The sequence below is a fragment of the Gallinula chloropus genome (assembly GCF_964237585.1).
Source record: "Gallinula chloropus genome assembly, chromosome: 3".
Taxonomy (NCBI): Eukaryota; Metazoa; Chordata; class Aves; order Gruiformes; family Rallidae; genus Gallinula; species Gallinula chloropus.
Window position 1 is genome coordinate 55625436 of NC_140087.1, and position 26682 is coordinate 55652117.

Below are 26682 nucleotides of genomic sequence, written 5' to 3' on the forward strand. Positions count from 1 at the left end.
TCCTTAAGCACATGAGATGTCTCCACTCTGTGCTGTAGCAATGGGAAAGGCAGGGGAAAAGGCCTCCAAATGAGGCATCAACCCCTCTAGAATCCCACTAGATACAGCCGTTCCCAGCTACAGGTCCTACATGCTGCCACATTACCTGAAGCAGCAGGAGCTGCTCCCCCTTTCTCACCTTCCCATGCAGTGCTGGATATGTTAAGTGGGAAGTCCTGTGGGACTCTCAGAAGTTGTGAACTCAAGCTAAAAAGAAGTGAGCTAAGTGGCAGAGCGCTTCTCAGGAGAATCAAGATGTCCATCCTCCTCCTACTGCCCACCCAGGGTCCAGCCTCAGCATGGAGGGAACCTAAATGGTTTGTTCACTTCAGAGGAGAACTCCAATCTTAAGGTGATGCAACACTGCATTGACAGGCCAAAGAACACGGATCAAAACCTCTTGGAACTTACAGGCCCTTGCTAGTAAGCTCTAAGCCACAGGATGATGTGCGTCGTCCCCCACAGCGATCACAGCACCGCATCACTCTGATGAGGCATGCACAGCATACTGCTGCTACCCAGTTGCTAGCAGTGCCAACAGGAGCTTCCGACACCATGGAAAACTTATTTCATCAGGAGTGCTGGTAGCAGCTTGAATTCCAGTTCCTTAGATCTCTTATGTTCTTTTGCATACTTTGCACTGAATAACTGGTAGAGAGAAGGGCAGCACCAGAGACTGCAGGGAGAGATTTCCTGCCTCTGAGAGCTGCATGAACGAAAGCTGAGAGAGGGAAAAAACAAAGCAACGTTTTTGTATTTTGAGCTCAAGCTGTATAAACTGGCAGGAGGCACCTGGAAGCACCAGCTAAGAAACCTCCCCACCTCACCAGAAAACCACACACACACTTGGCACCTGGAGAGAGCCAGGCTTCCAAACTGTGAGCTGACACTCATAAGACTGTAATGCTGTGGGGTTGGTTTGGGTTTGCCTTTTTTTTTTTTTCCTCTTTTCACCCCCTCCATCATCTTTGATGGAAAAGGAACAGTTGGTAGCTACGTAACCCTGAGTGATGTTTTCCCTGAAACGGAGAGTAGCTGTTCCAGCTGCCCCTGTTATTTGACCACAGTTTTTGGTGTGTGCTCGAGCCAAGCCCAGGGGCACACTGACAAGGGAGGGGGGAACAGCAGGTGCTGTCCCCTGGCCTATCGCCACCCAGCTTGTTTCCAACTGCAACCCAGTTTGTTTTTAGAAAAGCTCAAGCCCTACCCTACTGAATCAACACCCTCCAGGACTGTAAGTGGGAGCTGCAGTTCTCAGCGGTATGGATTTAGAACAATTGAGGACAAGCAAATTGATGATGCACAGCAGCACGGAAATGGCACCTTACTGCACCGAAGAAGAGGAGCGTACAAGGGAGGAGGCAGGCAACCCACCAAGTGACACTGGACTTAGGACAGCAGACAAGGTTAGTGAAGCAGGGGAGCTTGGACACCTGTGAGACTGAGTGATACCCAAGCACATAGGAGACCCAACTTCTACGAAAAGGGTATCTACACAAAATTTCGTATTATATAACTAGTTGGATTGACCTCTTTCATAATTTTCATTGTACTAGGTTGCAAGTGTGGACTAATTCAAAGAAAAAAGCAAATATTGGGAAAACAGAATGAGAAGAGGAAAAATACATAGCAAGAAAGCGGCTGGTAAGGTATAATATAATGGAAAGGTCTCGTCCCACAGCTATTTACAGCAAACAAATTGAATCATTTTATGTCTATCAGGAAAACAAAAATTCCTGCACTTTCAGTTGTTGGTCTAGTCAGCACGTTCTCCATGTGTCACCAGTGCTAAGCCCACCAACTTACTCTGTAGGTAAGCTCAGCCCCCAGCATTTAGTAGTACTTGGGCATTTCTTCCCCTGTAGCAAGAGTGGTTTGTTCACAAGGGAGATGTGTAGAAGGCAAAATTTTGGTCATTTTTGATGTCTAAAACTCTGGGGATTTCCCCAGTAACAGTAGAATGTCTTTTAAAAGAGCTGTAAGAAATCTCTAGCAAATCCTTACTGTTCACTGCTTTCCCAGTAGCCTCTCACCCTAGCAATGTCAGTCCTCTGGAGTATCCGCACAGCGTGCAGAATTACTCCGATAATGGGACTAGATTTCATCTTTCAATATTATTCATCCTGCAGTAAGACCTAAGCATTTCCATGCAACTCCAGGGCTCCTAGGCAACTGGGTGCAAGCACATGCACAGCATTTATTATCTACAGTGACAGGGTCAACAACGGGCAGAGGGAGAGAAGCACTCTTGGATTAAGTGGTCTGTAAAAGTAATGAATGATAAGCTGCTACCTCAGAAGTATGCAGCTCTAAATCTACATCCTGCCAACCTCCCACCCACCCACTATGATACTGACCTCACGGTATGTCTTACACACTTTTTATGACTCCGTGCATGATCTGGCCTGGCCCAACCCCATCCTCTTCGCCCTTTCCCAGACTGATGGCACGCTGTCTGTCTTCCCAGCAAAGTACTGGAGCACAGCTCTTCCCTGTGTGCACTGGGATCAGTGAGTTAAAAGAAACCAGGAAAATGTCTGTGAGGTACAGCACCATCCTGCGCTACAGCTTTTGCCATAGGGTGAAGTCCCTGTCATCCCCCCCTCTGCCTCCCCTGAGCTGATATTAGCTGATAATACTGGAATCACGTGGTACGACACAAGTTTGGCACAAGACTACTCCTGTGGTACAGACTACAAGGCACTGAAAATATGAAAAAATATGAAAAAAGAACAAGCCTCTGCAAACAAGAGTGATTCAAGCCTATCCTAGGAGTATAGCCTATTGGTTTCTATTTATATTTACAAAGTTTTCAGTGTGTCTCTGCTGAAGTCAATGGAGTAAACGGCACAAAAAAGCATCACAGTGACCCTAAATGCCCTTAAATAAGGCTCCTAAAATGGAAAAATTTGGTCTTTAACACTTGCCTGTAGGGAGAAGTTCTGCGTTTAGCATTTTCGTAACACCCGCTATAACAGGGTCCTGGAAAGCCTAGATCAGCAGTGAAATTAACAGCACTGTACTATTAAAATATTAAAAACAACAACTCACACTGCAACTCAAAGTCACTGCCAAAATAGGCAAAAGAGCCTATTCAGCTGAGGCCATGCCAGAGAAGGCTGTGTGAAAGAGGAAATTGCAGCAAGCCTTTTAGTAAAGCAGCACTCTGAATCTATAGTGGATCAAGGCAGGAGAACTTCCGTAGGGGTGCATTTCACTGTAAGCAACATCAGCTTCCCTACGAAAATTTAAAACAATATTCTGAACTTTAGTAGTCAAAAACTTCACAGTGCATTCTGGAAAGCTGAAAGACAGCTGCCTAAATACAAATGGGCTTTGTGTTCACATGCTTGAATCATTCACATGTGAGTTCAGCAAACTGTTGTGCTGAAACCCCAGCAAACTGGAAGGCTAGGCAGTGTGATGCCTCAAAAGTAATTCTGAGCCCACTACAAAGACATTGAAAACACCTGTATAATGGGCTAGATACAGTAGAAAAACTTCATCTCATGAGCTTTATTACGTACAGGTCCACCTGCTATATAGGTCCACTAGTTTTGGAGCATTCCTGATCCTCCAAGACAGCTGACATAAGCTTTAGAATGAATGAGGTAGTGATTTACTGTTCACTCTGTTGGTTTTTTTTGTTTGTTTCTTTGAATTTATGAAAACCTGTAATTCTGAAAAAGGTAATCAAAACATTGCTTATATCACTCAGTTGTTTACTGCAAGCCCAATCCTGAAAGCTAGCAGTTGATGGGAGAGATCGTCTGCTGATGTAAGCCAGCACGGTGCCAGCAATATACCAGTGGAGTACTGCCAACTTACATCAGCTAATAATCTGGTCATACTGTCACAACAGAAGGTGGGGGCATTTAGATCTTTTCACATCAGACTCTGTTACATATTGATTTACATGGCACATATCAATGTATGCACGATTTTACTTTGATTTCTCCTGCATCGAGAGATTATTTCCTAGATGTGATCTGTGCATCCTCAATGTCATAAGTCACCGTGGTACATTTCAATTAGGTGTTTTTGTTTGTTTCCTTGCTTCTTAAAGTGTGCTGAGACACCATGTACAAAGCTGGGAAAATGAGTTAAATGACCAATAGATTAATCAGGAAAGAAACTATTCTGTGCTCCTCATGACTTTATATAATTATCCAGACACACAAACATTTTGTGGGTTTTTTTTATTGCTAGTAACTGAAGTAAGACTGAAGTACTGCATGTCCATGGACCACAAACAAGCAATACTGCACCAAAAGCACATAGTAGACAGATGCAGGACATACAAATTAGCTGTTTCATATGGATAAATGATGATCTGATTTCACCCTTTTCCTGCCTAGCCAGCAATCAAGTATAAAGATATATTTCCTAATTGAGAAATTAACCATATTTCTTATGTTCTGAAAAGCAAGGAATATTTGAGTATCTGTAACTGTTAATATTTGTCCATTAGACTGTTCCCAAGCCATGACTATCTTCCTTTCTATTTATACTGGCATTGATCAGCTTGTTCACTTCCAGTTTAAATGATTCAATTCTGATTTGATTGCCATGTAATTTAAATGCAAATAATTACTGTAAGGATGACATTTAGAAAAGCAGCTCTGCTAAGCAGGAAGGCCTTTATTAAGCACACAAGTTTGCCAGTAATATCAGAAGCATCCCTTTAACTATGAGATGTAGGAACCTATCATTTCAATTCTTTTAAAAGAGGCTCCCTCTGACTCCCCTTAATTAAAACTCTCATATACCATCATCAAGTTTGGTAGAGCATAGGCCACCAAATGAAATGAAGAGGGGAGAGGAATAGTTTTAATTTAGGTTTAGTTCATAAGGTTACACTCTAAATAACTGCAGTAAAATTACCTTCTTGTGAGATTGTGTTTGTATTTCACACTGCACCCTGGTTCTGAGACAGGGTCTGACTAAATAACACTGAAATACATACAATGAGAAAAATAAAAAGTAAGTAAAATCCCTCTTCCTTTGTAATAATCAAAACCAGCTCATTTCCCCCCCACCCCCCTCTTCTTTCTTGTATATTTTAAGGTTAGACTGTTGCCTTATCAGCTTGGCCACTTATGAGAAGTCTGGAGATACTGGGTTGCCTGAAGATTGAGCTGGGACTGAATTACAGTCTCACCATCTTTTGTAAGTGTCTCTGTAACAAGGTGTTCTTTACATACGACCTGTGCTTGTTGATCTAAAGAGAATTTGGGGAGAAGCACCAATGAGAAGGACAAATCCTGACTCTGCCCATTTCCTAGCATAGCAGAAATTTGGGCTCATAATCTCACATTCAACTCATCCACTGCAATCTGCAGACTTTAATGGTACCATTTGAAGTTTAGTCCTCAATAGTGAGAGCAGCATAAACACCAGGGTAACACGTTTAAGAAAAGGGATTCTATGTCTTGTCTTTTCTCACAGTACAGAAACCTTGTCCTTTCATCTTAACACCCATCAATGATCCAGTGCTTGGTAGGGAGCCCGCATTAAAACTTAATTGCTCCTGTTAAAGATAAGAACATCCCAGGGATCTTGATTTTAGCATGTAGCTTGACAAGATGCATTCCTGTACAACTAGCTGTTGGACAAAACTGATAAGGCAGAGGTCACATGCTTAGCAAGTATCAAGACCACAGCCTTCCTGAAGTTGCTATTTGTATTTAGAAAGTGGTCAAAGTCAGTCAAAGCAATCTTAATGACTGTTGCAGTTTTGTGAGGCTGTGCTGCCAAGATGGTTTTTGTAAGCAGCAGTTACAGTTTTCTGCCAGCCTAAACTATAAACAACGAGCAATTCAAGGCCAAAGTCGCGGCCCGAGAGATAGTCGAGTGCGTCTGAGAATCACATAGAGGAGGAAACAACCCGGAAGCAGCTGCATTTTGCCACCGGAGAAGGGAGCGAGAAGATGTAACGAGCTGTGCAGACACCAAGGCCGGAACAGGGCGGGGGAGGAGGTGCCCCAGGTGCCAGAGACAAAGATGCTCCTGCAGCCTGTGGAGAAACCCATGGAAAAGGCCAAGACCCCACCTGCAGCCCGTGGAGGGGCTCCACGCTGGATGGAGCAGGTGGAGACATGGAGAAGACGCCGTGACCCTACGTTGGAACAAGCCCCTGCCAGCACTTGCAGCCATGAGGAGAAACAGAGACACAGAGATGAGAGAGAGAAATATTTGTGTTGGAACAGGTTTGCTGGGGGAGGCTTATAACCCTGTGGAGTACTGGGACTGATGAGACACTGTGATGAAGAGATAAAGCCCTGTGGGAAAGGATTCACATTGGAGAAGTTTGTGGAGGACTGTCTCCTGTGGGTGAGACCCCACAGTGCAGCAGGGGGAGGGTGTGGAATGAATGCCCCCCCCACCCCCCAGGCTGAGAAGGAAACCAACTTGCAAGGGACTGACTGAAGCCCCCATCTCCCACTCCCTGCCCCCCTGTACTGCGAGCAGGGGGAAGAAGGAAGTGAAATCATGACTAGAGTGAAGTCTGCTAAGAAGGGAGCAGGGCAGGGGGAGGTAGAGGTGTTTTAAAATCTGGAAAAGGAAAACAGCTCATGAAGAAGTAACCAAGAACCCCATTTTTTTCCATTCTCTGTCCCCCTGTACTGCGAGCAGGGGGAAGAAGGGAGCAAGATCATGGCTAAAGGGAAGTCTGCTTGGAATGGAGGGGTGGGGGGAAGGTGCTACTGAGAACCTCATTTTCCCAGTCCTTGCTCTCTCTGCACTACGAATGGGGGGGAAGAAGGGAGCAAAATCCTGACTGAAGTCTGCTAAGAAGGGAGTGGTGGGGGGAAAATGTTTTAAGATCTGGTTGTGTTTGTTTTAAGATCTGGTTGTGCTCCCAACTCCAGTTTTCACTGTTCTTTGTAGTGTAGTGTAATAAATTAGGTAGTTTCTCTCTTCTTCACTGTGTTGAGTCTGTTTTGCCCACATCGTTGATGACAGAATAATCTCTCCCTGTCCTTATTTTGACTCCTGAGCCTCTTAATATATGTTTTCTCCCCTGTCCAACAAAGAAGGGGAGTAATGGATTGACTTTGGTGGGCGTCTGGCCTCCAGCCAGGGCTAAACCACCAAAATGACCCAGTCTGCCTTGTTGCCTCTCCTCAGGATCCTGAGCTTCACCACCTCATAGTCACTGCAGTCAGGGCTGCCCTCACACTTCACATCCCCAAACAGTTCTTCCTTGTTTGTAAATACCACGTTCAACAGTGTCTTCCCTTGTTGGTTACATGGCTCCAGGGCCTGATCCTTGCTGGATTCATGTTCATAGACCAGGAAGGCAGAAGACTAAGAGATTCATTTGCAAGATGGAGATTCCAATTTGTCTCCTATACTGAAATTCAGGCTCCTAGGCAAAAACTTGCCTCATCTCAGAGATACAAGTTCCTCTCATTTATCATAATTGTTCTGCTGGTGTTGTTTGGGGTTTTTTGCCTCCTGGCAATTTAAGACATCAGAATTGCCAGGGAAAGCTGTCAGGGTTTTGCAGTCCCCCACACTACGGCTTCAGGTGATTCTAGGAATGTAGCTAAAGGAAGTTCCTTTAGCTTCAGAATCTAGAGAGAAAAAAAGTTATCAATATAATTGCTGATGTCTTGACTAATGACAAATTGATCTTGATTTGGAATCTTCATCATTAATAACTGTTCAACACACTTATAACTCCTGACTTTCATATTGTTTTAACATCTAAGATTCAGGAAAAACAATCTTATTTGCTTAATTAAAAAAAAAACCAAAACAACCCAACCAACATTCACTGCGAATGCTATTTTGTAGCACTGGATTACCTTCAGCCCTCAAAATTGGTTCCAAATACTGAGCTAAGGGTACAAGAGAGTTAAATTGTTGTATTTTGAGAACAGTGGTAGGCTAGGTACTTCAGCAAGGATTCCCTCCAGTCCCTCAGACCTGAAAGATTTTTCCTTGAACAAGATACTTTACAGTTTTTGCTGACTCACATAAGTTTAACCATTACAGTCTAAATAGTCAAGTTTGTTCAAAACAATCCATAACCAGATCTCCTCACTGATGGTGGTATGAACGCATACAAGTCAATTGCAGGGGCGTAGAGAATGGGGAGCTGGGGAGTAGGGGGACAGAACAACAGTAAATCTATCCTCTACAACTTTTCACCAAAAATCTGGGCACACTCTTCTGGTATTTTCTTTCATGCTTTCTTGCATCTTTATTTTACTTACATTAGCAATTATAATCCTTCACTGACTGCAGGGAAACCTCGTGGTGAGGACAGGTGAAAACAGCAAGCTTCCATTCAATTAATTAAACCAAGCAGCCAAAGACTGACAGATGTTTCTGCTCCTTGGGATAATCAGAATTTCACAGGCACAGACTTCCACTCCCACTCTGCTTCTGGGGCATACATTAACACATTCAGATCAGAATACACTGACGCAGCAACTTCAGGAACAAAAGGACTGAGTTGCCCGCAGATCAGAACTGTCTAACAGTCCACTTGGATAATTATCAGCTTTTGTCTTCCACAGGCTACAGGAGTGGCTGGTTCAACGTGACACTCAGTTGAAGCAGCAGTACCCAGAATAGCCATTAAGGCTTTCCCCCTGCCTCCTTCGTTTAACATGCCAGCAAAATGCATTCCAGTGACTCACCACAAAATTTCTTGCAGGGATCTTTTTCTCTCTCTCTTTTTTTTTTTTTTTTTTTTTAAGGCATGTATGATTTTTAACAGGGATTCCCTTTCTCCTCACTGCAAGGACAGCATGGCACTGCCACTGCAGCACCTGGTCCATTGCACAATAAACCACATCAGCTTGCTTACCCAGTGTAGTGGCCCAATGCAGACCTTGGCAGCCAGAAGGGGAATGGTGGGATCTGTAGGCCTCAGTTTTGCACACTCTTTGAGCACTGACACAGCATACGCTGACTGGAGGAGGGGGAGAGAAGAGGAGGAAATAAAAAAAGGCTGATTAGACAATGATGTTACATAGTCCAAGCAAGATATTTCAGTGAAGTGCACAAAGAAGCACTATGAAGCAAAGAATCATGTCAGCAACAAATTAGCAACTTTATTCCCACCTCCCTGCATGCAGACACACCCGTGTGTGGCCTGCGCACACATACACACACAGGTCCCACGCTCAGGGAAAACACAGCAAAGAACCACCTCTTGCTGTGCACTTGGAAAGGAATAGTTTTCCTCTGCCATTACACACTGGGTGTTTTAACTCTGCCCTACTGATTCACAAGAATTCCACTGTTTTTCCTTTCACACAAGCATCTTCCAGTAAGCTAGAAAAGAGCATAAAGTGCTTATCTGCCAGTACATCAACATTTTAGGTCAACTCTACTCAGAAAGAGGTTTGTGCAGCTAAAGTCATCTGCTCTGTAGATTGTTTTGTGTTTTCTTCAGTTCCAAAACATACAAGAACATAACTGGGATCCCACCACACAAAGGGTGAACAGGCAATTGCAGGGCAATACACTCTTCAGCAGAGTCAGGTGTCAGAAAACAAGCCCATAACATTTTCGCTGTCTTTCTGGTGATAGCTTACCATTAATGGATCGTGTTTAGTAAGATTAGCAGTTACGTAGCCCTTCTGAGTCAATGTGCTCTACAAACATTGCTCTTTACAGCACATATTCACGGCTGCCACATTTCACAAGGTTTAAAGGGATTTAATGAGGAAATCTCTGGTCTGAGATACAGGTGAGCAGGTCCGATTAGCTGATGAGGAGGCAACAGAAGTTACCCTGCCACAGCCTCCTGGGCCACCCTACCAGGGCCACAGTTTCTTTTGAGTTTCCAACCCTCCTTGCTACTGACCCCTAATAGCCCCAAATTCTCTCATTCTTGAGCTTGGAGGTTTCTTCTCAGAATTTCTCCTTACACACCCCATTTTTCCCATCTCTTCCAAAGGGTCCCAAGAGACATACGCAAGTTTCCCCTCTCAGTGTTCCCTCTCAGTAGCACATTAAAGTCATGGCCTTGCCATATTTCAGGAGAGCAGCAACACAAGTTTGCAGAATCAAACTATTATTCCTACCAGGTCCTGGCCATCTTCTCCTGACCTGGACCCCCTGGAGCTCTCCCCACCAGAGCTCCGACCAGCACTGCTGGCTGCAGCACCTGCTTCAATCACCAGCAGCCCCGCACTGCACCTTTGCATTCCCATCGGCCAACCGAACTTCTCCCTCAAAGCAGGCTGTGCCTGCCAACCCGTTTCTTCCACAGCACTGAAGGTCCACTTCTTGTTAGGGGATTCAAAATGCTGGATACAAATTTGCTTGGTAGGGAACCTGGGAAAAGGGAAAAACAGAAGTACAGCAGCCCTGCCTATGCCAAGGCAAAGGTGGGTTCCGTAACCAAAGACACAAGTTCCACAGCAGCACAGAGCAAACCGTTGTGCTTGAAAAGCCTGCGAACCTGCTGTGTGGTCTGAGGAGGAGCAACAGTGTGCCCTGCAGTCTCCAGGCTGCACCCACCTACCTAAAACATCAGGTACTATCAATAAAAGTAAGGAAGCTTTTGCCATTTTACAATTCACAATGCACAAACTGCCTAAACCCATAAGAAAGCTTGTCTCAGAGAAAAGATGGAAATCAATAAACTTTGTCCTAGAGCTTAAACTCTTACCTCACCCATCTCAGAGACAAAACGGTAATTCAACCCTGAGGTACAGGAAGGGACATCGCTACAATCTGCTGTCACGAGGTGACTGGCATCCCTCAGAATGAACCTCCCTGACACCTATTTGTTCAGAATGAGTAGTGTCTCAGGTTTTAATTGCATCTTATCCCTCTCCCTCTCACAGAACACTACCTGCACTGCAGGCAGCTGGTGTTCCCAGTAGCACTGCTGGACATGTTGGAAACACAACCATAGCCCTGTAAGGATCCTACCCTGGCACATCGCCTTCCTGCCCTCCTGCCTATGTTCCAGCCCTACAGGTGTTCCCAGACAAGAGAAACCCAGAGTAGAGGACAACAACATGCACCTTGCTGGTCAGTGTATCTACAGCTAAAGCATCTCCTCAACCATGTCAGCTTACCACACGAGTGTGACCTGGAGAGGCCTAGTATGTAGAAGACCATGCACTGCCCAGTGCCAACGCTTTCAGAAATGGATACAAACCAAACCTGGTGGCAGCTTCTCAGCTCACCATCAGCAACATGGCTGCAGGGAAAGCAGGAGGCACCTGGGGACTGGTGACAGTTGCCCCACAGGCCAACACAGCCAGCACTAGCATAAAGCGGAGCAGTGAAGAGGCCTATCCTAATTTGGGCCACAACTGTAGGAACTTCCAGGGTCTACACCAAAAAGGAACAACCAGTCTCCTTGACAGTTCCTCTTGAACTTTGCTCCCTCCATGCCCACTGCCTGTCCATTGAGTAAGACTGGTCCTCAGGGTGGGACAAGCCAAGCTCACAGCCTCAAACAGTCACAAACCGCAAAGCACTTCTCACGTCTGCTCAGGAGGCAACAGCAAAACAGTGACTACTGAACAGTGCAAAGCAAAAAATCCTACACTGTGCCTACACCCCAACACCTCGCGTGGAGTCACTTCACCACATGCACTCTGGAGCTTCTCAACATTCATTTCCAGAACGAGAGCCACAGCTTCCACACCACTTCTAAAACATCTTAAAATAAGTCGTCACTTTAAAGAAGTTTATAAAATTTGCAGTTAAACATATGGAGCAGAAGTGGTTTTAGAAACAGGGTGGCTTGAAGCCTTTATCCCCAGATGCATTTTAAAAATTCAAAAGATCTCTCTAGTTTCACCTTGAGAACTATACACAGCAGAAATTACATACAGATGATGAAAATGTTAGCCAAGGAACTATGGCAGAAATAATATCCCACTCCCCCAGTGACCTTACTCAGGGGAGATGGTGTGACACATAATATCAAGGTGTTTTAAGGATATTCATTACAGACATTTATAGGCAGAGAACAAATGTCATCCGTTCAGTATTGAATGCAGATGTCATTGGTTTGTAAAAATATTTAATATGAAACTGTATTTGTGTAATACTGAAATAATCTGATAATTAAAATGTACATATTCTTTCACTTAGCGTGGGTGGACCAGGCAGCCAAGCACATTGTTTGTGAGATTCACTGCAAGGCAATAATAATTACATTTATTGGCGAGGCATGTTTTGAGAAGAGCAGAACCTGAACTCCAAGTGAGTGCATGCTTCCAACTCAAAATTCTGAGCTTCAGAGGGGCTCACATCAAAATTTAAGCCAGAGTTTAAGTTTGGCTTGCTAATTGCTGGATTATGATGACTGTACTGGAACCAGTTACCAAGGATTTCAGAAAACTGCACATCTGCCTCTGGATCTCATTTGGCCTCTCTCTGGGAAAGAAACTTCTAAAGTTCCCCCAAACACACACAAAGCCATTAAATAGGCACAGTTGAAAGAAAAGGCAAGCTTGCCAACAGCTGCCTCATGGGGGTTTCAACTCTGTTTATGGGAGGTCTAATATAGAGTTCCCAGCTTTGGGGTCCTCATCAGGTTTAAGAAGTATCATGACCATTCTCCCTATGTTATACAAGTACAAAGCTCAAATCAGGTTATGGAGTGAAAACACAGCTCTAATGGGAATGTTCAGCCATCAGAAAAATAAGGGGTGAACTGTGCAATGGACTAAAGAACTTCAATCACCTGAGCTGGGCTTCTCTACTTTCCACATACCAACAATTTTGTGGAGGTCTTTGGAAGCAGAGACAGAGAAGGACATGGCACCACTGGTCCACATCCAAATCCAGTATCTGTATTAAGCTGGTAATACTCTGAATTATTTTTTTTTTTGCCTGATCTACTCATGCACAGTATTTTTCTTTTGCTGAGATCACAAACATGGTCCACAATAATTTATGAAAAGAAAGTTAGGAAAGGCAGTTTCTGGGAATTAACAGTACCGACAAATGGCTGCTTTTGATACAGCCTTCTGGAAAACCTGCATCCCACATCCAATATCAGTGAGGGCCGGGAGGGGGCACTTCTCAGTCTGCAGTGAGAAATCAGAAGGAAGCCATGGTGAAGGAGAAGAATGGACAGAACACCTCCCCCTAAGTAATTACAGCAGTCATGGGTTTGCATCTTATGAGGGAGTAAAGTGTAAATAAAAACTTCTATCCAAATATTAAATACAACTCTTATTCCCCATTTACTAATTAGATAACGAAGCGTGCAAGCATATCCCTCAAAGATGCTTGCACACGGGCAGTACAGAATGAAGAACAGCCTACGGTGTTTCTTATGTTTCCAAAAAGCTTAAGAGATCTTGCCATCAATTAAGGTAAATGCAAAGATGCTGTCCAAATACCAGTTTTCCTAGTTCATTCCAATACAATTTTCATTCTTTTCCCTCTTCTCCCAATACCAAAGCAACAGAAGAAGAATGTCAGAGATACATTTTATATTTAGAAGATAAAGAAACTATAAAGGTAAGTTAAAGGGAGAAGAATTTCCAGTAAATCATGCCAGACAGACTTGACATGCCATAAACAGTTGCTCTTCTCTTGCAAAGGTTTCAAAAACCTTTCTACGTTTCTGCTTCTTTGGTCATACTTTTCAGACAGAGAGAAAAACGTCCCTCAAGGTGGTGGTCTTGGAAGACAGCCTTATTCCCAATTCACCTGGCAGTCTGGTACACAGATTAATCTCCACAGCTAGCACTGCTTTATTTCTAGCACCACCTCGCCTGATTTTAAAAACTGCACCACCTCAAAGGGCTTGTTGGGAAAGTCTGTATGTGCTTTTCATCATTATGCAAGAATTAGTATTCCCTGTATCTGGGGAATCACAGCCATCTGACTGTAAGTGACCTTGAACCAACACAGGAAGATGACAGAGGCAGCAATTGAGAACTCTGGAATTAGTTGTTTTCATGCTAGCTTTCCAGTGAATTTCTAGATTTCTGTAAACCTCTCAGCATGAACATTATTCCCCCTAAAACATTTACTTCTGTCAGTACAGGGACCAATTCTCCCCCTTTTCTTTTACCCTGTGTTTAGCAAATTAGAGCATTGGAATTAAGTAGCTCCAAATATTAAATTTTAAAAGTGCCTCTTAAATTCTAAGATCTAAAAGCATAAATTTGTCCTTGCCAATGTGACAAACGCCCCACTTCACACTTTGTCAAGAAAAGAGCGTTAAGCCTGAAGGCAATTATATAGCCCACCTAGGTATTCTGTTCCACAGTCAGGCATCTTTGGAAATTTCCATTTTCCCTACTATCTACAGCACACAGGCACACTCCCTTCTAATCTTTCTTTTGCACCAAAGGAAACCAAACTATTGAATATCCCCTAGATGGCTGACCTTTGTAACAGGATCTTTAACCAATGAACGTTCAATATTTTAACTTTCATTCCCTAGCAATGCTATTTAAGGAGCCATCCGAGGCCTCTGCTGCTCCCAAGGTTCCTGCCTGCAATGCAAAGAGAAATGCACTTTTTTATGGCAGTTGCCTAGCAACCAGCCTAAGCTTTTGCAAGGAAACCAACAGAAGGAACAGCCTAAATCAAAGAATTCGTCTGCTGTTGCTGCAGAATTATGTATCAAATGTATTTATAACTTTCCTTCTAACCTTCTGGAAAGCTGTATGCTGGCAGTACAAGCATGGCTGAGTCAAACTGAAAGCTCCTTGGAGCTGTTGGAGACATCTGCTTTTCCTGCACTGTTTAAATAAGGGGAAGTATTCCTTTTTTTGGGTGCAACACAGATACGAGCAGCTCAGACATTAGCTTGTCATTATTTGGCTATGACCAGTATGTATCAGCAACTTGCAAAGGACTCCAAAAATCGGAGTTCATGTCTGTGTAAGTCTGGTTTCAAAACTAAAAATGCTGCCAGAACAAGCGCTGGGCAGGGCTGCAGTATCTGAGCAGCCGAGGGGAGCACAGTGACACTGCAAGATTGGCTCTGGGAAGAGCTGGAGCCTACTCCGCAGAAAAACAGCTGAATGACAGACGCCAAGAAGGATGTGATTATTTCCCTTTGTATAACACCAGACACCTCCTGAAGTGTTATGTTATTAAAAAACCCTTCAGGTAGACAAGCACAACTCTTTCTTCCTTTATGCCTTAAACATGAAGGATAAGAACAGAGAGGAATACTTTATGTCATGCCATGCTTGGTGCTTAAATCCCCTTACTGCCACCCTATCTTATCTATATGATAAAGCTGACCATTGACCCTACTACAGGTTAGAAGGGGCTGGGGAGCATCCATAATGACAAAGTTGTTTCTAAACTGCTGTCCTAAAGGCATGTGCTGGGCTGATCATGTTCTGTTAGCGCTGGACAAGAGGGGCTGGTCAGCTGTGTGCCAGGGACCTCAGGAGCCACCATCAGCAAGCCCAGCAGAAGACCTATAAGCATAAACCTGGCCTCCAGTTAACTGCTTCCATGTCCACAGGGCTCTCACAGAGGCTCTTCCCCACAGCCCCTTCAACTGCTCGAGGGCTTTATGTACTTTTTTGCTGCACTTCTTACCCTAAATGAGTATAAGGGGTGCCAGGTATGAGCAGATTATTCCTCTCCCAGCAGATGCTCCAGACCTCCCTCAGCTGGCCTGAGACTGTATCACTCCCCCATGCCTCCTCTCAAGAAACACACATGCTAAAGCTTTTAATTCACTAACCAAGTTTTGTTGTGGTTTGTTTTTTGCTGGGGTTTTGTGTGTGTGTGTTTGTTGGGGTTTTTTGGGGTTTTTTTTGATATGAGCATGACAATGGTTTTATGTACTGCATACATTAATAGTAATAAACATTCTCTAGATATGAGAGATCAGTGCAAGACTGTTGCGAGCTGAATGGCTCAATTAGGGTACCCAGTATTTTTAGACTAAGTAGACCCAGTGTTCACAGAGTAATTTCATAGCTATCCCTGAAGAATCCTCCCTCACTACTCTCAGGAAAATGGCCCATCATTGTCACTAAATACAAATTTTGTCTCCTTGGTTGGTAGGTAGACGAGAGGCATCTGTGGTGCCTCACACTGTTCAAGGCACATATTTTATCAGTTTATCTTTCCCTTAAGCAGTATGACAGGTAAGAAAGACACTCATGATACATATCTAGAAGATTTTCTGAAGTAATGTCAATTTAAGATGGAGCTGAATCCCACAATATACTTCTGAGTTTCTACTCCCAGGGAGCTCCGGTGACACTTTGGGACACCAAAGCTGGGTCCCATGTGAGGCTGTTCGTTGTGGAAGGAGGCAGAAACCTGAACAAGGGAACATGTAACTGATCCAACTGGTCTGAAGCCAGGGAAATACTTGCAAGTGCACAGGGACCCTATTTCACATCCCTTGTGCTTGTAATACATCATCTAGACACTATGATAATTTTGCCTCCAACCTCAGATACGTCAGTAGCGCTACCCTAGTCTGCAGCAGTGCTGTGTGCCAGTAATCTCCACAGCCTCCAGTGGAAACCGTTCAGCTGAAAAGCAGCAGTAGAGGACTGGTCTGCCCCAAACTGTTGCTTTTCTCTTCTCAACTGTGAAGACTACTAAGTCTCCTCTACTCTATAAATAAGAGCTTGGTCCTTCTGTCCTCCATTCTATGGAATACAGGTCAATTTTTCAAAATCTTGAGACAAGCAGATGCAACCTACTGCACTCGTTTTACTCTGGCAGCAGGACAGTGGCTCAGCTCACTGCCCGAGGACTCTGCCAGATGGCATCCGGCTATCATACCACTCGCCACTCGGACTCCAGCCTGTCTATTCATGGCAGCAGAGCCAGAGAGCTGCTATGCCCACTCAGCCTCTGGCTGTCATATTACCACATTGCAAAGGTTATTACCAGCAGAAGCAACTTAAAGCAGCTGCGAAGTGTTCAGCATTCAGTTTTCCAGTGCCCCTTCAGAAGAACAGGGGTGCTGCATTAGACTGATTTAAACCTACCTTCTTGCCTATCCAGAGTTGCACCTGGTGACACAGGGCATCTCTCACTATGTCTTTGCCACTGTCCAGGCTTTCCCAGCATTTCATCTAAAATTGCCTATGAAAATATTTCAGATTTCATGGTGGATTTTAATAATTTAAAGAAAAGTGCTCCTTTTGTTCAGAAAATGTACAGCTCTGTATACATGTGTTCCCAGGAATGGGTTAAACACAATCAGACCACAACATCTTTCTCATTACGCAAGTTGTTGAGAAGCAAAGGGAAGTGCTATTGCTGTCATTCCATTATTTCCATTACTTAAGTGGGTAGAAGACAGACAGGAAGGTTATGCTTCTCTGAGCTTTTTCATTCACTGTTTTATGAAGCCCTAAGGCCTCTCTTGCTCTGTAAGAACTTACTGAAGTGATGTGCCTATTTTTGTTAAGACACATGCTTTCTAGAATCATGTGTAAACTCAAGCCTACATACAGTAATGAGCCTAGGTGGCTGGCTTGACATTCAGACTGATCACTTGTGAAAAATGACAGTCACCATTTGGCAATTTTTTGGCTGTCAGAGGAAGAAAATAGTTTGAAATGCAACTCGATTGACTTAACCTGAAGATGAATATATAAAATAAAAGTAACACTAGTCAAACGTGGGGTAGAGTTGAGGGCAAGATGGGATTTTACACACTTTTAAGAAGGTCAGAGTTTGAAAATCCTAAAAAGGTGTTATAAAAAGAAGCAACAAAGTTTCCAGCATTTACAGGTTGATAAAATTGTTCCTGTCATACCCAGAATTTATGAGCATGATTTGCTGTACTGAAGAACAAGTAATGCTGCAGGATGTGAGATTTCATTACCAAGAAGTGAGATCAGGAATTGGCTGTGACTGAGGCAGGTGAAAACAGATCTTTTACCTATAAGAGCTCAAGTGTATTCTGCATTCTGCAGTCTAGACAGACCACACTGTTTTCTCATCAGTTCTTTCCGCTACACTGGAGCACTTACTTTTAAATGAACTCTGTCCTGCTATCAAGCTGCGAAGCAGTATAAAAATGTATGCCACATCTCCCATTAGCAGGATGACGCATTGCAGAGTATACGACAGGAATCCTCGGGGAATACTTTGGGATTAGAAGTGAAATACTGCACAGATGGGATTGTTGGGTAAGGGAATTCCCTCTGCCTCATATAGGGCTCAGAACGTTTAGAGCTTTTACATCAATAGGCAAAATCAGGCCATTTTACCCTGTAAATATTTAAAGCACAGGCAACAAAAGACAGGACATGTTTGAAAACCCAAAAAGATGGGACAGTTACAGAGATACAGATACTGTCATTGCTCTATTGTTTTGTCTCAAGTACCTCAGTAACTTCTAGGGAAGGTGAAGAGGCAGACACAAGGAGGACAGAGCTGTCACACAAATCATTAGAAGCAAAAGATGAGATCCCATTTCTCTCCTCCATGCTAACCTAAGACTGAACAACAATTACTATATGGATACACTTACTCTCTCAACTGATCTGCTCTCCAACAGATTACTGGAGCTACAGCATTGTCTGCTGTTAAGAAACAGGTTACACAATCTGTAAAGTCAGCAGAGCTACCAGACAAGTCCTCTCAGGGTTCATGGGAAGATACTGTGCCTTTCCATCATAGCCTATCTAGTCATTGTTGTCCTCCGTACCAAGAGATCAGGTATCTGGAGGATTTGCAAAGGCACAGAGGGCAGCAATGTGCTAACTCTAGCTGAATGCCAAGGGGAGTTGGACCTGACTTCTAAACCCCCCACCTGACATAGGCCAGTGCAAGGTATTAGCACCATGGCACCAAGCTCTTTGTTTAAGTATTCTACCCAAAGCTGCTGGTGGAATATTTAAACATAGACACAACTGAGTCTAGTCATAATTTTCATACTTTGGGTTTTGAAATACTTCTACTGAACTACTCGGAACCTGTGAGCCTCTTTCTCACTAAACATCTCCCTTCAGGTCCCTGCTGATCTAATATGCTTTGCCAAAAATGTTGATGTCTCCTTTTGATCATAACAGATCTAGCTGATTTATGAGGTTAGTGTGGAGTCCCAGAACTGAGCTAGAGCTTGCAAGGGCCCAAGTACACGGCTGGTGCCTCACAGTGGGGTCACTACTGACTGCTATGTGCCTAGGGTGATCCCCACTGATGCAGAACCCATCCAACCTCCACTGACAATCTCTCTTCCAGTGTACCAGTGTCCTTATTTTTTTGCCTCTTAATAGGAAACATGAACCTGTGTTGCTGCAAATGGAAGTCATTGTGTCTTGTCCTACTCATGACAGTCTTGAGGATTTGTTTCTTTCTTGGACAGTTTTCTCCCCTTTACATTAAAAAAAATTCAATTCTTTTAATCTTTCCATCCCTGCTTACTATAACCTTGGCCATCCTTGGTGCTCTTTATCAGACTTTCTACAGTTGTTCTGCCATTTTCTTGAAGTATAATGCTAAGTCTCTGAAGATAAGGCTTTGTCGATGCTCACATAAGTGAAGGAATCCCTTCATATATCTTCCAAGCTTCGCTGCCACTTATACAACACAAGATGACAACTTCCTTGCAAAGGCATGCCATTTCAGGCTGAAGCCACTGCTTCCAACTCAGCTCATAGCCATAAAAGGCCAGTAGCAGTTATCATTTGGCAGAGGACTGCTAGTTGGTGGTCCCTGAGCAGTTCCACATTGATTCTCCGACACTCCATGGGCATGGAATATAAGGCCATATTCAGAGGTCTACTGCATAACTTTCACAGCCAGGCTTCAGCCACCTCAGTGGTTAACTGGTAACTTTGACAAATACTACGCTAATTTGAAAAACCCAACACACAACATCAAAAAACACCTTATGCTAAAACACATGCCCATGTAAACATTCACTCATAATTTCTTTTTCTAGAATATCTTTTGCACAAAGCACTTCAAAAAATATTAATCCTTGCAAGTTGTCTATGAAAAAGCATCAACATTTCCTTCATCAGATGAAGAAACCACAGCTTATAGAGAGGTTAAGCCAACTGCCCAAAGACACAGAACAAGCTGATGACAGTTTTAGATGAAGTATTTATACTAAGCACATTTATGTAGAACCTGCAGGGAACAGACAGCTGTATAAAACTTTCCAATCCACAGCTACGCACAAAATCCACATTCTCCTTGGTAATTAGAACCAAGCACTAAATGGAAAGACCAGTGCTCCACACCAAATGCACACACCCAATTGCATAGTGCAAGCGGAGTCTAAAAGAAGGTATCTAATGGCACCAACCCCCACAAAATACAGGACTCTGCACGTTCAAACCACCACGCCAAATGCACTCTGCCAGAGGGCCCTTTCTAAGCCCTTTCGGTTTGAACCTTACCTTTCCACATGCCACCATGGACAAGGCAAGCTGGTACCAGAGGTGAAATTCATCAAATGCAAACTTCATGGCCCTCTCCAAGCACTGAGAAAGAAATGTGGGGAGAAATATCAGACTTTTAAAAAATTATTATTATTTAATCTTTTGTAAAAACTTCTGCTTGGCTCAGTAATCAAATGAGGGGAAATGATCTGTTGTGGCCCAGGTGATTTTTTTTCCTCTTCTCAGTTAATGGGGCTTGCTAGGATACACCATCACTTTGTTCAAGTGCCTATATATAAAATTATTTTAATGTCTCTCACAGTTCTGTGTACATTTCTGGCCTGTACTAACATAGGTCTGTAGCTGTTTCTACTAATTGCCAACCATGCGCTTAATTTTCACCTTCCTGGACAAGTTAACTGCAAAGAGGGGCTGTGCTTGCAGGTTTCAAGTGGAAGTTTCAGCAGAAGCCAGGAGGAGGTACCTCAGAAAGCATGACATACTGCCCTCTTCTGCCCAGCGTGATACTGAGGAGGTCATAGACCGCAGAAGCATCCTGGAGGCTGACAGCTCGGTCGTCCTGCTGGTCTGGGGCTCGGCTGATCACTGCGTCCCGGTTTGCCTGGGCACAAACACAAATGAAACATCAGACCCCAAAAGAACAAGAGAGAAGAAACAAGTCATCCACAGGAAGTTCCACCCATGGCACTTCGTTTAAAATCAACTTGAGAACATTATTTTTTTTTCTTTTTAAATTAATAAGGAAGGTGTTTCCATATAGATGTAGAGGTACCTTTTATCCACGTGAAGCAAACTGAAGAAGATAGCTGTACATATGGAGAGGAACTGTTAGGAATACCTCATCTGGATTTGTTTCACAGAATTAGAGCATTAGGAAACAGACCTACCAAATGCCATTTCCTCAGTAATTAGAAATTCAAGGCCACCCTTAAACCACATTCCTCATTACTTCAATTGCCTGCAACTGTGATAACTGCTTCCATGGTTGGCATTTTATCTTGTGTGTCTGCACTTGATTTCTTCCCAACAGTATGTGTTTTTGTTGTTCTTTTCTGCTACTCACTTTTTACTTTCTAGTTTGAGCTGGTTGCCTTAGTAATCAGATTTGCCTGTCATTAACTAAGAGAGGCCTGGGTACCCCGATACCATTGTTTTTTAAAAAATATATCCTGTAAGTGTTAATTTTGCATAATCTATCAGTGTGCTGCTCATCTTAGATCAAAAAGAAGCATTACTTTTGACGGAAAATGATCAATCTAGCAATCTGCAAGAACATCCCAAAATACCATATGCCACAGACTCAGATTTACCTCGAGATACCAGCGCCTCTGTTTTCTAAGCACAAGGGGGAAAATTTCAATCCCAGAGTAAATGGGAAAGTCCTTCAATTTGAATAGGTAGAGGACATCACCCAGACTGCCTAAGCTCTGAGAGGGGCGGTGCCGGATACGACTGAGCACTAGCACCCACCGACAACACAGACACGCTGCCCTGGCCCCTCAGCAGAAAGGGGTGCAGCATCAGACCTTCAGGTCTAGACATCTAAAAGATGAGAAAAATTACAAGATTGCCAGCAGCTTCACCAACGGCAAAGACAAACAAAATGTTCCCTCCCTGAGGCAAGGAGGTTAAGAGATTTATTTTATAATACTTACTGCTATAACCTTACATCTATTTCTTTCTAATTGCAGGGAGATATTTTTTTTTTCATAAAAAGGTTAAACACAGGAATTAAGTGTAATAAAAATTTTCAGAAAATGCAGCCCTTAAAGCCCACGCATATTTCATTATGATTAAGCTGCAGCTGTTTCATCATATTATCTGTGTAATGCCCCAGTTCCAAGCACTCTTCATCACAGCCTCCAGCCGAGACAGCAAACACAATTACTGACAACTAACACAATCACAACCAAAAGCTAAATGGCAACTGCAGTTAAAGGCAAACTGACAGGTCAGACTCAGTCTAGTGCTTGCACAAATAAACTTACACCAACTCTTGCAGCAATAAAAGTGTATTTCTTTTTCACATTACTGCAAAAGACATAATTTGTTATTTAAAAAAATAGTTCAGGACAATAGGTTGCATGAGAGAATGAAGCCAACTTTGAAGAGGAAATCCTGCAACCAGAGTACAGCACCATACTTCTATCACTATTAGCAAAACTAAACAAAAAAGAATTAAAAAAATAGATATTTAAGCTCTGGATTTAACCCACAACTGCTACTTTAAAAGGGGAAAAGGTGTTAGAGGCATATACAGCACAATTCTGAAGCTGCTATTGGAGAGAGTTAAAGACAAAGCATATACAGAACCATCTTTATTGCCAAGTGAATCCTCCTACATATATACAATAGCATTAACAATTTTTTCTGCACAGATTACATTGTTATGACAATTTTTTGTAGAAAATAGCTACTGAGATAGCACCCCCATGCTCTGTAATCTCATCATCAACCTCTCATTAAAGTCAGCTATAGCCTGATGCTTTTTTGGGTATCAATCTAGTATCAGGCTCTGATTTTTAAGGTGATGCATTATCACAGATAGAATATTAAGCAGAACTGGTGATTGCCCATTAATGTCTATTAACAGATACTGGTACTAGAGGCAGGAAAATGTTCAAATCCTGTAATAAGCAGGAGTATGAGACATTACAAGGATGCAACATTCTAAAACCGCAGTCATGCTGAACATACCATACTTTACCTAAGCAGTTAAAAACAACATATGCATAGGCATGACTAATATTCTTTCCAAGAAGGTCATAAACTTATTTTGTTTAAGCTTTCAAAACGCAAAGCCATAGATCTTTCTTACTCTCTATACTTGCATGCATAAAAGCTGCCACTGAGCAAATTCTCTATCCCAACAGTTTTTTTAATATTGGACCTATTTCCAATTGCTAATTCCAGTTGCTCAAAAACACCCCCACAAAACCCCAAGAAATTCCCACTTAGTCACAGACATATAAAGAAAGCCTCCAACAAGCCACCAAACCAAATGGTGCAAACCTTGTAAGAAACTGACTGTACAGTAGCAAGGACACAGTGTGTGTCTAACAATAACATAAATCACCATCCCAAGGCATCACTTAGTACTGCAGTGTTACATACAGGAGGGCAGCAAAGGGAATGTGAATCACTAGTTCTTGAAACCCACTTGGGGAAATTGGCATGTTTCTGTGGCCTGCTTCTCACAGAAGGAGGGCTGCTGTTACCCAGCTCACCATTAGCCTGGGGTTTTTTTCATCTTTACCCTTGTTTATGCCAAACTGAAGTTTACAAAAACGATGAAAAATCCTGACAGGTACTGGTTAAGTACAGGTGCAAAACAGTTGTGGAGCTACTGCAACATGGCATACACCAGTTCTATTGGATGAGGAATTTTACTTACAGGAATGTAGGGAGCTCGCTTTCAGTTTCAGAGTGTATAAATTCTAAGCCATTTACACCAACATTTTTTCAAGACCTGTGTTTTTGTTGTTTCAGACCACTAGTTTTCCTGAACCCTTTCTTCCATTTGTGTTATTTGTAGAACACTGATCTGCAAACAGCTTATCAATAACATAAGCAGCAATTCCCAATTTGTCCTACTGCATTGCTTCCTCCTCCACTATAAGCAGCATTAAAACACAGCTACAAATACATTTTCAACACTCCCAGCATAACTCTTCCCTTTAAGCTGTTCCACAACACACAGGCAGGATGGAGAGAGATGGTGAATCACACCATTAAAAGAAGAGAACCTCTGTTCGAGGCTGATGTGTGGGATGAAGAAGGCCACTAATGTTACTAACAGTTTTACCACAAGGAGTTAGCGTAACTTGCATTATATGAAGCAAAAATATACAGTCAACCCCTTTATGTGGGTTACTCCTTGGTAATAGAGCCACCCAGAGATGCATTGGATTTGCATATTTTGGGATACAGTAGACACAATTAGTTGTGCAAGCAGGTGGCTCAGCCACATCACCAATCCTATGTGACACATCCTGTAGTCAGCCCAGACTGAGCAGCACACAGGATGGTGAACACCTTCAGCCTTCCCTCTCTGCAGTCCAGGGACACAGCTCATCTGCAGGCCACAAACATTCAGAAAGCTCCAGCACAGGCTGCTACCCCTGCACTGACATCATGCTCTGCCATGCTCATGTCTCTGCATCATGCTTGAAGCCCAGCTCAGGTGTTCAACCTGACCAAGCACAGTACGGGCTGACATGCAGCAGGGCTTCCAGGTCCTGCTCCAAACCGCAGCAATACAAGAGTATGGGACTTTCAGAGCCACGCTGGCTCTCACAACAGGGAAGAGATCTGCCCTTTCTGGGGATCTGTAGCTTAACTAACGACCCTGCTGAGCTACAGACAGCGTGTGCCTTCCTGTCCACATATACAATAAACTTACCTGCAAGCTAGGTAAGCCACGGATACACAGAGGATTCTGTGTACATCAGTGACCCTGATAATTACAGCCTATTTGTGGGGTGTTTGTTCCAGGCAGAAAGGCAGAGAGCCACAGCCAATCCAGAGAGCCATTGCTTCAGCAGTTATTACGCACACGGTTACGCTGCAGAAAATTAAATTTTACCACAGTACAAAGATGTGCTTCTTAATAAAACGTCAAGCAATCACATGAATTACAATAGAGCATATTCCATGGAGCAGCCCCTTCTCACAGCAATTAGCTATGAAGTATCCTTTAATTGCTCACTTTGAAACATGGCTCCCCCTGCTTTTTTTTTTTTCCTCTCAAAGAAGAAAAAGAAAGCAATTAAAATCTTTAATGAATGCCTGCTGCCTGCCCCCTAATTCATGGGCATTCTAATGTTCAACTTGTGTCTTTTCATAATAGACATAATTGCCAGATCCACTGCAACCCATCTATACAGAACGGCAGCATGTTTTACACAGTGTACTGTAATAATGTAATTGGTGTGATTCAATACTAGCATTAAGAGAGAAAAACAAATGCTATGTGCGTTAGATTGACAACAAGCCTTTGAAATCATGCAATTGATGCCTCTACTGCTAAGAGCTGGGAAATATTTAGCCTGTGTCCTTTGGACCTACATTCTGGCTGTTTTGCCTGTACTACCAACAAAATGAATGAATTCTTCACAGTGGCAAGAACTCATTCACATGGGAGAGGCTGCTGGCTTTTCACCTAAGTTACTGATCATCTAGCACATTAAAAAAATAATATTCAGGGTGACTGCAGCAAAGGTGCTGGGAAGCAAGTGGCAAGGCAAGGAAATACTATACTCCAGCCACTCCCCAAACTGTTCTTACAGAGATACCAAAACTTGTTCCATTTCAGACCAGAAACACAGCAAATTAAATCTTCCTGCCTTGTCAATTGTGAGGCATGTCTTTCATTTCTGGCAGGCAACAGATCACAAGTTACTGGTACGTGACTCAGATGTCTCACCAAATACCCCATTATTATTGGTTACAAATACAAACATATATCTATATCTTATCTCTCACCAAGTATATTTTAACATCTTTTACTGTAGCAGAACTAATTCTGGAAGCATCACTGACAGCAACACAGACATACCCCCCCTCATCCAAAACAGCCAAATAACCCATACACAAAAGGAAGAGAAAGGGAGAAAAAAATTAAGTTAATGGCCACTGTCCTGGGTAACAAAGTCATATATCTGCCACCAGTTACTCTGCATTCATTAAAACCGTCTCCCAAGAACTTGCAGCCTCCTTTCAAGTTCAGAGAGAAGACTTCCTATTGCAAAGCAGAAGAACCTTCGTATCCTGTCTCCAGCAACTCACATTAGAACTATTTATTCAAGAGGCAATTGACAGAGGTGGGGTATTTCCCACTAGATACAACCTGCAATCCACCTTTGCTGGTCCCAAACACATAGCTCTGCCTTACAGACCAGAGTGTGACATCAGGCTTGCCATTGTAGACACATGGTGATGATTTGGCAAGAATCAGAGCAGCCGATTCTGTTCCCAGTTTCTTTCAGCTGCCATAGTCTCATAGCCATCAAGAAAATACTCATGATGGTTATCCAGCTGTTGTATCATCATGTGACTTGGTGTCATTTAAAAAAAAAAAAAGTATTCTACAAAAGCAACATGAGATTCTTCTCCTTTGCCAACCCATTTGTTGGACAGCATTATTTTATAAAGCTAGGAACTGTAGAGTTAACAGGTCTTAATTATTTCTGTGCTTAATAATACGTGGGTTTAATCTTATTCTGTTAAAGGCATGCTCACAGCCATGAATTTGCTCTCACCAGTAAAAATAACAGGACAAGTCCCAGTATCTTACTTCCCCACTCGCCATCTGTTCTGTGCTCTGAGGCTC

The 26682-nt window shown here is 43.1% G+C and overlaps 1 protein-coding gene and 1 long non-coding RNA gene across 2 annotated transcripts in view; one reads left to right on the forward strand and one right to left on the reverse strand.

Moving 5' to 3' along the window:
- Positions 1-26682, reverse strand: part of TTC7A (tetratricopeptide repeat domain 7A) — a gene marked incomplete at its 5' end in the record, with an annotated part of 172351 nt that overhangs the window by 108404 nt on the left and 37265 nt on the right. Inside the window, 3 exons of the mRNA XM_084262154.1 lie at positions 8864-8968; positions 20349-20432; positions 20815-20952. Coding sequence (XP_084118280.1) covers positions 8864-8968; positions 20349-20432; positions 20815-20952 — 327 coding nt within the window. The remainder of the gene's footprint in view (positions 1-8863; positions 8969-20348; positions 20433-20814; positions 20953-26682) is intronic.
- On the forward strand, positions 1345-2772 carry LOC311189603. Its single transcript, XR_014617172.1, has 3 exons — positions 1345-1445; positions 1596-1683; positions 2507-2772. It is a non-coding gene; the product is annotated as an uncharacterized lncRNA (long non-coding RNA).